Source organism: Prorops nasuta, unplaced genomic scaffold (genome assembly GCF_024137725.1).
Source record: "Prorops nasuta isolate Cenicafe-Biocafe unplaced genomic scaffold, Cenicafe_Pnas_1.2 PNAS00021, whole genome shotgun sequence".
Taxonomy (NCBI): Eukaryota; Metazoa; Arthropoda; class Insecta; order Hymenoptera; family Bethylidae; genus Prorops; species Prorops nasuta.
In genome coordinates this window covers 2,166,404-2,178,433 of record NW_027116818.1, presented here as the reverse complement: position 1 = coordinate 2,178,433, position 12,030 = coordinate 2,166,404, and the positions used below count along the sequence as shown (strand labels likewise).

At 37.7% G+C, this 12,030-nt stretch overlaps 1 protein-coding gene across 2 annotated transcripts in view; it reads right to left on the bottom strand.

The window, feature by feature from the left end:
- Positions 1-44: 44 nt before the first annotated feature.
- The window catches only part of Mgat2 (alpha-1,6-mannosyl-glycoprotein 2-beta-N-acetylglucosaminyltransferase), a 29,461-nt gene continuing 17,475 nt past the window's right edge, over positions 45-12,030 (bottom strand). The window contains exons 2-10 of one of the 2 annotated variants that reach the window (XM_066739502.1): positions 11,253-11,301; positions 10,369-10,398; positions 9,171-9,251; positions 6,379-6,559; positions 5,353-5,775; positions 3,877-4,186; positions 3,357-3,563; positions 2,290-2,540; positions 45-2,022 (exon numbers count right to left, since the gene is read on the bottom strand). In XM_066739502.1, the coding sequence (XP_066595599.1) occupies positions 1,794-2,022; positions 2,290-2,540; positions 3,357-3,563; positions 3,877-4,186; positions 5,353-5,775; positions 6,379-6,559; positions 9,171-9,251; positions 10,369-10,375 (1,689 nt within the window). In that variant the 5' untranslated portion in view covers positions 10,376-10,398; positions 11,253-11,301 and the 3' untranslated portion in view covers positions 45-1,793. The remainder of the gene's footprint in view (positions 2,023-2,289; positions 2,541-3,356; positions 3,564-3,876; positions 4,187-5,352; positions 5,776-6,378; positions 6,560-9,170; positions 9,252-10,368; positions 10,399-11,252; positions 11,302-12,030) is intronic. The other variant, XM_066739503.1, reaches the window with a different exon arrangement.

Genomic DNA, 12,030 nt, shown 5'->3' with positions numbered 1-12,030 from the left:
TTGAAACTAACCTGCATAAATACAGAATTTCAGAACACAGAAGGTAATCAGTTTTTTACACTTGTTTTATTTTCATCAGTATTATTATAAATATAAAATATACATGTCACATTCGTATCCCCGAGATGAGATATTATTACAATTACAGCTGTACGAATATTCTTAGAGTAAGATTTTAGTCTTATAGGAGCTTACCTCGTAAATATACAACTAACGATACGCTATATCCAATGACTAGAATAAGATGTGCGCGTTCCGGCATAACTCGCGATATTTTTAAATCCACTTCACGTGTAATTGTTAAAAACGCAACATGATGAAACTACGTACGCCGATTTAAAGACAACGATAATTAATTAATGCGTTAGAACTGTGCAATTTCATCCAGATGATATGCACAACAAATTCGGCTTAACGGGTCACAATATACTTAGGATATGCGTATTTGGACGAAGTTGACAATTTGTAAAATTATAAAGCGCTCAGGAGAATTAATCATAGAGTATAACAAATGATACGTATACGTCACAGCAGAACAAATACCAACTAAAGCAAATTTGTCAAGTCCATCCTATTAATTTTAAACAGTACTACAAATAGTTTACTGTTTAACCTGACAATCACAGTGCAAATAAAACCCTGGGTCGTACTCGAAGAAAATATTTCTAAATTGTCCAGCAAAACTTTTCCTCGAATGATAAATAAATTAATTAAAAACGATTACGCACTTTCATAGAGTTCTACTTCGTCATACGGAACAAGGTGGTGGCAATAATTTGCCAGTATGTGTTTTGAGCATCGACGAAAGTAAAAATCTCTTGGACGTTTCAGCTCCTTTATCAGAACTTCGTCAAGCGTCGATTAGGAATCACCCTTACATATACAAACGTTATATCACTTGCTAAAACGCACTGGTACACGGTTTCTGCATTATTTTCAGGGACGAATAATTCCGATACGCTAATTTTTCTTTAATTAAAATCCTGCGAGAAATACGAATGGGTGTAGACTGGAAGAGGCCTATCATAGACGTTTTGGATAATCCAGCAATTTTCGAATCGCCCAGCGATCGGTGGTGTCTTGCTTCGATCGCAAAAGTCTCTAATATACAATTTTTCCTGTTTATTCTTTTGTTTAGTTTACTTTTTTAGGCTCAGCTCGCAACTACTTGCATCCATACACTTTCTCTCCCGTCCTTGGTGCTTTTGTACGCACCGCACATGCGGACGAAGATTCGAATACGAAATATCCAACAAGCTCGGTAGATAAGTAAGCCTAAATATTAAAATTCCTCGGGTACTCATTGAGTGGAAAGTGAAGAATCCAAACAATGTTCCATGAGAATGTCGAGTCATTGCAAAATAATCTACATTACCATTGGCTTTCCCCTCTATCCTCAACAACCACGAAGGTCGATCGCAGCTATTATTATTCTCCTACAAGCTGGTAAGATTTTGTCCATATTTACAATTCGCATTTCGTGGACACGCTTTTGATCACGCTAATCGTTAATCGCTAATCGCCTGCTTACGGATGTTAAACAATCATATCTATATATATAATCTTTCTATCGGCGCCGGATAAACAAATCCATTATTATACAGCATCCTTCGAGAGCTTCCGGTACGCAGGAGTACGATGAATCGATCGACTAATTAGGAAGCAATGTGAAAAATGCTCTTCGGCATATTGGTAGGAAAGGAAAATAATTCTCCGACAGGAAGGGGATTATTTTCTATCACGGACGTATTTTTAACGTTGAAGAGGTTCAACGACTCTCCCATTGCAACTCTTCAGGGTAGGGACATGTCAGGATAAACGGTGATGTTCCAACACAATTGGTGATCCCTGATGTCTCCCCAGCCACCGTTGCCCTTCCTCAGCTTGGTCTTCTTGGCGAGACCAGCGACCGTTAGAGTCAATTGCGAGGGGAACAGATGATTATGGGCAGCCTTCAAAACATTTTGCACCTTGGCTATTACGGCGGTCGATTCGCAGTTATTCTTCTTGTGATGGACCCCGCTGTAATTGCAAAAACCTCATTACCAAGCGGCTGTACTAACTGTTAAGACTAATAAAATTGTCCCCTTTCTCCGGGATGTCAATATCTAACTACGTCCTCTTCTTCGGATGACTAAACTCTGATCGAGGAGACGTTTGTGATTCTCTCTCTCTCTATCTCACTCTCTCTCTCTCTCTCTCTCTCTCTTATGGGAAGTTTGTTACAAATTTGTAGTTATAAATATTATAGTGGAACGGAGTGGTAAAAAAGAAAGTTAAAATTTTTACCACTCTCCAATGTGAAAGACTCTGGGTGCCCTCATCATCATGGTAATTAGTCCGGAATCGAGTCGAGGAGCAGCTCCGGCACCTTTGCTGGGTGGTAGACAGGTTTGGGCCACGTGCTGGAGGCTCCAGTCCCAATTGTAGTCGTCGTACGAGCAAAACTGTGCTGCACACTTCCTCAGCTTGTTCCAGGTGACCTTGTTAAACGCCATGCCCATGTTGTGCTTACTGGAGATCCATGGAATCACCTCGGCCTGTCAAAATAACCAACAATTTTTTTTGTATTATTCTCATTCGATACGAGAAGCTCTGGAACGACGAGAGACGTGTGGGTGTGTATAAGGTGTTCTCGTTCAAACCATAAATCAATGGAGGCAAAAGAAACGTGGACGTTGAATACTGCGTCCCGTGGCCGAGCCTCCCTTTATTACGAAGGATAACTCGATAATGTGGTACGTGGCATCTCAAGAATCGCATTCAGCTCTCGCATTGTGACTGTAAATAGCTAGAGTACTGTGCTGAAGCATGCAACGTTTCTTGTCACGCGTGTCTTCTATTTGTAACGGATATAGTATGTGTTGTACAAGAGTGAAGTTGTTCCAAATTATACTGGATATAGCAATTGTGCAACTCGAATTTTGCGAGAAAACGCAGCAGGTGTAATAGGTCATGCTATTTTCTAATGGCTCATGGACAAGGCTAAATAATATGATTCGGTTGCAAGAAATTAATAAAAGACATCTATATAAAGTTCTAAAGTAGATAATAATTTTGTAGTATCTTGAAGAATTAAGAGTGGAATAAATAAAGAAATTGATGGTTGAGCGATAAATAGATCATGCTATAATGTAAGGTCTGGGCAAGGCTAAATAATATTTGGGTTGCAAAAAATTAATTAAAAAGATCTATAAAGATCCAACGAAGATAATAATTATGTGGCATCTCGAAGAATAACGTATAAGATAGGAATGAAAAAAAAAAAAAAAATAGAGGGACTGATGATTGGATGCAGGATAGAATCTGGCGAGTAGAAAAAGCTGTCTCCCTGGGACATTCGTGTGAATGAGAACCTTCTGATAGTGACTGTAGAGACTGGGCAGAAGCTGGAAAGTCCAGGAGGGCGCAGCCTGCACGGCCTGGTAGCTGAGCAAGCTGCCACTTCCGGTCCCGGAGTTGCTACCGCCACTTCCAATTCCGTTCTGCAGCATTGCTGAAGAATCTCTGTGCTTTAATCCGCGCAGAAGCTCCTTTTGCATAGCACTGTTGACGCCAAGGAACTAACGTGTGCGTGAAAAATCGACAGGTACTCAGAATAATCATCCATTCAAACTCTTAGCCCACACTTGCAATATTAAAGAAGAAAATTTGATAAAAAAATATCCCGGCCCCTTTCTCACTCGCACTCGCTCAAATCCACAATTATAATTAGTGCAACGTGCTCGCATCATCCAACTTTTCGCAAATGATCCAATGACGTCATGAAACCGTAAATATGTCAATAATCGCGCAGAGTGGCGGAGTAAATTGATTGTATCGAGCGTGACCAGCGGATTAGGCGGGATTGTTCGATTTCCTCTTTAAGTTGCTTACCTTTCGGCTGATATCTGCAAAGTAATTGTAAGTCTTGAGGTAAGTCCCTAGGGACAGGACGTTGCACCTTTCGCAACTGTGTTTGCAGGTGCGTTCCATCAGCCTCAGAACATGCAGGAAATCCTCGGCTACGTAGTGATCCTCTTCGAGAAACAGTACCATCCCTGTATGGTTTCTCGTTACTGCTAGTTGGTCGAACACTCTATTGGCTTTCCACCACCAGTGGTGCTTAGTTTGCGTGAACTTTGCTTCTCTGTAGTGACCATATAGGTCAGGATGCTTCGCGTTCGTGCATTTTAGGTTCAGCGCTCTGTCAACATGAGAATTAATTTTGAACGAAACTTGGAGGGAGCAAGAGTGACGAATAAGCCTGCGAATGAAACATTTTCAGTTTACTGCAAAAAGGACACAGTCCTATCATGGAAAATGGGTCCTGGTTAGATTGGTTATAACTTTATTGCATTGACGTCATAAGATCCTGATTAATAGTTCCAATATGCATAAAGTCCAGAAATAATCCAATCACGAATTATTGGACGCGTTGAGTATGGTCGAAATGAAGATGTTGAGGATGTAGTTTAATTTAGAATATCCATGACGTTGGTTCTTCAGGGTTGTATTTGAGGATTTCATTTGTGTGTGCAAACATGTGCCGAGTGTGTGTGATCTTGTAATCGGTGCGTTCAGCATCAGCATTAGCGTCACTCGATGTATAATCACCGGTATCGATGATGCCAACCGAACGAGATAAGAGCTTTTCCCAACATGCTACCCAGATTCTCTCAAAAGCATACAACAACGTTTAGTTATTGGGTGGCATGGTTGAGAGAGCCATTGCTTAGCTTGAATGTCATCATTAAACCCGGTCATAGTACATTGAATAATGCTATAATGCGACGCTGTACCGAATACAAGAACACACGCACACACATGCAAATACGATCCTAAATAATTAAAGCCATGAATACTATGAAATAGAATAATCTCAATAATCTCATTTTACCATGTTTAACGTCCGATAATTCGAAATCGGATGGATTTCGGACTTTATGCTCGTTTACACTTTTAATCGCGAGATTATGATGTACAATATCTATAGAGTTTCAGCCAATTTGACCCTGGATCCATTTTCCATATGGCTGGCGCCCGGTGCTCTTTATGCTCACTTTGCACGTATTATTAAATGTATTGTTTCCATTATAAAGGGTCTGAGATTAATGGGTGCTCGTTGGGAAAAGTTAGGAGGTGGAAGGGATTTGAAGACTAAAACCCCAATAAATTTCCAATCTCAAGCTCGCCTAGTTAAATAATTTAATTAATTAATACTAAAATAAAGGCGATAGGGAAAATATGTATTGGGATTTTAGTCTTAAAATCCTTTTCTTGTTATAAATTTTCCCAATTGGTACCCATTAATCTCAAAGTTATAAATGGATAGCTTGAAAGAGAGAGAAAGTATTAAAAATGCTGTCTTACTGCTCCTTGTGAATATTTCGAGGACAGTCCCGAGGATCCTCTCCAGGGAAGGTGTGTGGATGGGTCTGAATGCTATGAGGGTAGAAAATTTGCATCACCCGACAAAAGTCGACGCTCTGCACGAGGTAGTTGATGTCAGGGTGCCACACGTCATGGCTGAAAACGAGAAGAGCCTGCTCGATGCCCCTGGCCTGCGCCAACGATACTATCAAGTGTCTCAGGTAGGTCAACCTTGAGTGCACCTGCACGACTATCACAGGAGCGTCCGTGGACAACGGCCCGAACGCCTCTTCGTTGTAAACTCGCTGCTCCGTGTTCACCTTCTCGATATTACGACGAATCTCATCTATCTCCAACTCGTTGAAACTACCGGAAGTCCCGTTCGCCAACAACGAAGAACCATTCCTCCTCTCCTTCAAAAACCTGCAAAATTGGTGATTGGAAGGAAAACCGTTGCTACATTAAATTTACCATTATTCTCAAACTAATATTGTACAAAGAAGAAGCCTTCCTCCTCTTTTTGAAAAACCTGCAAAATCGGTGATTGAAATGAAAACCGTTGCTACATTAAATTTCCCATTATTGTCAAACTAATACCGTACAACGAACAAGGCTTCGTTCTCTCTGTGAAAAACCTGCAAAATCGGTGATTGGAATGAAAACCGTTGCTACATTAAATTTAACATTATTTCGAGCCTAATACACTATATCTCCTGAGCGCGTGCGAATAATAGCATTCGTGGAAATCTCGTTGCACTGCCCTGGCATAACTGGAATTGCAGCAGTTTGAAGGTAAACGTCATCGAGCCGGAATAACTCGGAGCTGGCGTGCGATTCGTAACGAAACGGAAGAGCAGGAGGAGGACGTTTACCGCAAACAGCAAATTCCAGTTACAGAGTTACGTTCGCCGATTCTCCCATTTAATCGAGCCTATTACAATATACGTTCACTAACTTAGGTATATACAATATAGGCATAAGTTGTTTTCGCAAATTACTGGTTCCGTAAGAAGGGCGATTAATTACCTGTGCAGTTCCTGCGGGACCAAGGCGAACAGTGTTTCATTGGCGGTCGACTGGCCAGAAGTATCCCGACCAGTTAAACTTATCACGTGCAGCTGCAGCCAGAGAAACGTCGCTAGGAACACGAGGGCGAGGGTCCTCAGTAGAGTTCCACGACCTGATCTAACCACTCCTGATGCTACCCCTGTAAACAATTTTTTTTACATAACTCACCAGTGTGAGTTAATTAAGATTCCTGACATTTTCACGTAAATTTATTTCACATTCAACAACCAACTAAGTCCTACAAATAAAATATAACAATGTGCTCCAATAGATGCTGAAAAAAAGATTTTTTTTAAGAAACTATAAGTCTAAAATTGATACAAATCCTCTTCATTCACCATTACATATTTTAATCGTGCATTTATGCTTAACTCTTTTCCAATAAATCTGCTGCCTCTTCAAGGTGATCCTCTTCGTTCTCGAAATTAACATTATCTATGGTAAACGTAGAACTGGCAATTTATTATCAAAGTATGAAGAAAGCACTGATTAAAGAAGGTTTGCATTCGTTGTAAACAGAATTTCATTTGAAATTCTCGATAATCTTTCAAATTTTGACCTAATGTCACCGAAGCAATCTGTATAGCTAATGACTACCAACCAGCACATAAAATGTATTCGCTTTCCCTATCGATCACGCGACTGAACAAATGGACGAGCAGACCAAAATGTCTAAAGAGTGGATTTATGAAACCAGTTGTATAGCGAGAGCAATTAGTATGCATTAAATCGACACAGGCTTTCCTGTAACTATGCACAATGTTCAAAAATAGCTACCGTGTAGCTATATATATCTCTCTTTACAGATATAAAATCAGATAATAATTCTTGCTGCATATAATACGATGCTAATGTATTATTAATAAGGCGAATCTAGGAAAAAGTTAAGCACAGCTAGCGTGGTGCTTATACCGATGCCAATGAATGAGGAAACATTGATTTCAATTACTTTCTATAATTAAATTAATTAATATATTATAATAAACTCGTAGAGCCAATATATCTAACGTTAAAAATTCATTATAGGAATGAGTAACTTTTCTTCTATTTTTTAACATTCATTTTGCTTTACTCATGGATGTTTATGCTTGATCCCGCGAAGACAGAATTTATCTGTAGCAAGCCAAGTTTTCGCGAGGAAGCAAGCACGTTCTCCCGTTGCGTTGGAAGTACAGTAAATTCAGTGTTAATACATAATTGGCGTTAGTAGGTGAGTTAACACAAGTAGCTATTTTCCCGCGGAAGATATATACCGTAACGGTACAGGCACAGACACATCGCTCTGTGCCTACACTTTAATTTCGCACCAGGGGCGGATCGAATTATGCAAATTTAATAACGCGATTATCTTTTCTCACAGTGCGGTAGAAGAAAAAACGTCGAGCGAGAAAATCACTCTATCCTCGTATTCCTATATATACTAAAGCTATTGTGTAGCTCTTTAATTTTTCAGTTTTATCGACAGTTAACGATTTTGCAATACAAAATGCATGGCGCATATATTATTTTATAAACAATATTTGATCACGTATGCATTTCAGAGATACAAAGGAATCGAATTATATAAACAATATAAATTTAACACAGCGATTATCTTTTCCTACACTGACAAAGATACATTTTTATTTAAATAACTGTTTAATTGAAAAGTCTTAAATAAATATTTATCTGATAACAAAGAAATGTATAATTGCAAATGGATTAAAATGGATTAGGTTGAAATAATATTTATTTACGTCTCTGTTAGATTAAAGATTTACTTGGATCAAAGAATCTTCTTCAAAATAAACGAGAAAATTACTCTATATCGTCTTTTTACCAAAAGCCTGCGCAGCTCTCTAATTTCTTGGCATATTATTGAGTTAACGATTCTGCACCGCAAAATACTGTCTATACTATATATATATATATATATAATACGATTTAATTCCGTGTGAATTACGGAGACACGGAGACCGAATTATGTAAATTTAACGACCATGGGATTAGATTGTCTTGCAGCTGTAAGATCACCACTACCCTATATATATATATATATATATATAGCTGGATCGATTTTAGCTCGTTAGCTGGGCTCCAAAACTAATATAATAATAATGATGAAAAGAGGAAAAAATTTGTTCATCAGCAGAATCATTAATAACGCGTCGAAAAAAATTAAGAGAGATAAAAAGTAGATACATTATATAGACAGGTTTAGGTTAAAGAAGAAATTACAGAGTGATCTATATATATAAGGCTTCCTCTCGAAGATCCGCGAACGGAGGAACTAATTGAATTTCGTTGAAAGCGAAGCAGGTGTGGCGTGGACACGGAGGATTCTACGGGATTCTGAAGAAGCCGCAACTGAAACGCGATGACAGGTAATTGTATTGGACGCAGCTTCACTTACAGAGTATAGACAAACGTGGATTACTTTCGTTCGAGGATAATAAGATTCGTGACTCAGTTTTATCAACAAATCGTTCATTCCAAAGCTTAATATATATAGTATACGTCTCTCCTCAAAAATAAAACTAGCTACATCCTTTTGGATTGAATAAATAATTAAAAATAATAGTGTTTCGTTGCATTAGGATTGAAAGAAAATAAAAATTAATGCTATTATATCTATACGTGAGAGAATTGTCCGCTCTACAAGCACACAATACTTAACGATTTTCTACACTGATACGCAACAAAGATGAAGCAGATGCGTGAATGGAATGCTATAGGGTGAAGAAACATTTACGAGCACTAGAGTTATTTACCTCCCGAGTTTCCCAACTTCTTTCTCGTATACAAGTGCTTTACGAAAGCTCCCTGCAGCACGCCTGCCTCGTGAGCTTTTCCTAGAAAGACACGATCGATATTACACTTTTCCCCATTCCACAAGTATATCTGCAGAAAAAGATGTTCATGCTTCAAGATTTCCGCACGACACAGCCTGCACAGAGCCACTCCAGCTTGCTAACTTGCACACTCAATGCTTCAGAATTACGAGCAGCAAACAGCAAAAGCAAATATTTATCCCTCGATGCGAGGGATAGAAAAGAATTTAGTCTACACACTTCAGTTAATTATAGGCCTTTCCTCACAACGACTCGTTAATTAAAGTGGCTTTTATTTAATATTTTAATTAATAATTGTTGTATTATTTATCGTTGAGACTCTGCTTCAGGAGAGAATATTTGGATGTTACACTCTGATAAGCTTCCTATGGTATTACTGATTTAAATTACAATCTGCCCACTCCTGCAGTTAATTATAAATATTTCCTTACAAAGACTCGTTAATTACATTGATTTTTTGTGAATATTTTAATTAATAATTATTTTATTATTCGACGTTGAGACTGTTTCAGGAAGGAATATTTGGGCGTTACACTGATAAGCTTCCTAGAGACCACACAGCCACTGGTATAAATTAAAATCTACATATATTTATATGGATCTGTTCGGAGCTGAACGATAAAATTTATCAACGGTCTGCTGATAGAAGACTATTTATTTATCCAGGCTTAGAGGGCGTCTTCCATCCTGTAATTATATTTCAACGTGTTCTTTGTTCGTGGAGCACAAATATTTATACATATAGAGTGTTTGCTTTAATCGCTCCAGAACGTACGTGAACGTCAAAATAATGCATCGACGTAATTATACGAGATATAACATTTTTGCAAGAGATTCTTTTACAAATTGCTTTTTATTTTACTAAATAAAGGTTAAATGTAAAAAAATTATATTCGTTGTGCAGTAACAAAAATAAATGAATTTTTACGTTATTACTTTGGACAGAATTAAAATAAACGACCTGAAGATTTATTACTGTAGCAAATACAAGTGCAAGCAAGAACTCTTCCAAAATAGTTTGAAACCAAATTGGATCGACAAATAACTCTCGTATTAATTAATATTTTATGCCTTTCTTGTTTTCCGTCCAATAAAATGTTCGATGAATAATTCTTACCTCTCATAGTGGCATTCTTAGAGGATCATTCTGAAACAGAAGAAATTTCTTTCTTAATTGTTGCATATATAGAACTCCACACATGTATAAAATAAGTTATTATAAAACATCGTTGCTGAGGCTCGTATCGATTGGAATCGATTAACGATTAGACGAATAGTCTGACGCAAAAGAAAGTTTCAAGATTCTTGAACGGTTGCCAGAACTCGAGTCAGTTACTTTTCTACTTTCGTCTATCCTCTTCCCATTATTTATTGGTCATATACGATAAATATATCGACGGGACCCGAGTGGATTCATCGTCCAATACGAAATATCGCGCGCGCACACCAGACTTGAAAACGAAACTTCTATTTCCCAGGGTTACTATTCTTAGACACGCTACTATACGATTCACTCGCTATTGGATCAACTACATGGTTTTCCTTGAAACTTTTCAGCCGCTGGAAATTCACCCGGCCTGGAAAACCAATGAGATTTTCTGGATTAAAATTAATATAGTCAAAAATGTGAATAAAACATATTATTTTTTCTTCTTCTTCCACATAAATTTTACAAATTTCATCATTTTATATTTTTCGTATAAACCAGTTATATCGTCTCTATTACAATTTTTCAGTCGTCAGAAATTAATCGATACGGAAACTAAGATTTTCTTGCAATGCTTAAAATAATATATTTACACATTTCACTATGTAATTACGTAAATTTATCATTCTGAATATTATTATTAATATGTTAAATTAAACGAGCTAATCAATGTCGACGAAAAACTTGAAAAATGTTCGGTTTGGATTATAAAGAGGGGGGGGGGGGGGGGTGGGGGGAACGACAGAATGACAATGACGAAGAAATATGAATTAACGCGAAAAACGCGCAATTACCTCAAGGTAGAAGAAACGTGTATCCGATGGTCCTCCATTTTCAAGCAACCTGGAAAAGACAAAGAAAAATTACTACTTCCATTACTTCAACGTTATATATCTCATCGTACAATAATGTGAATATAAAAATATTTTCATTATTTCTACAAATTTTGCAATCAAACTAAAGAATCTTTAAATTCACGCGTTAACGAAGGAGGAATTAAGCTGCTAACAGGAACGTGTTAATTGGCAACAGATTATCGCCTCGTAAGGCCAACTTCCGATTCGCCATGGAATATAATTAACGCTGTGCCTGTCGGTACGAATTAATTACATTGTAAGCGAAGAGGTGTGCTCTGCTCTCTCGATGAACAAATAAAAATTTTGTGAGCGGTTGCAAAAACGCTGGCTTTTTCACTACTTCCGTAATTAATTACTACTGCACTTTAATCAATAGAAACTACCCCAACTGCAGCATTTTTCGTAAAATTACAACGATGTTCGTAGACAATAACCTTATATACTGCCATTCGCAACAAACGTTATCAATTTACATGATTAATTCTACAACAATTTAGTAATAATAAATATAAATCACTTTTCTTCGCGATATAACGCAAATTCATAACAAAAACCTTGAGCTGCAAATTTGACAAAACGATAATCATAGTAATTAAAGAAAAACTTGTTACATGTATATAAACTTGAGTATTGCGAGCTTGACGCGCGTCCGAGGTTCGGTGCGTGAAATTTACGCGATTAAAAAGTAGCGAGATAAAAATTTAGCGCTACCGTG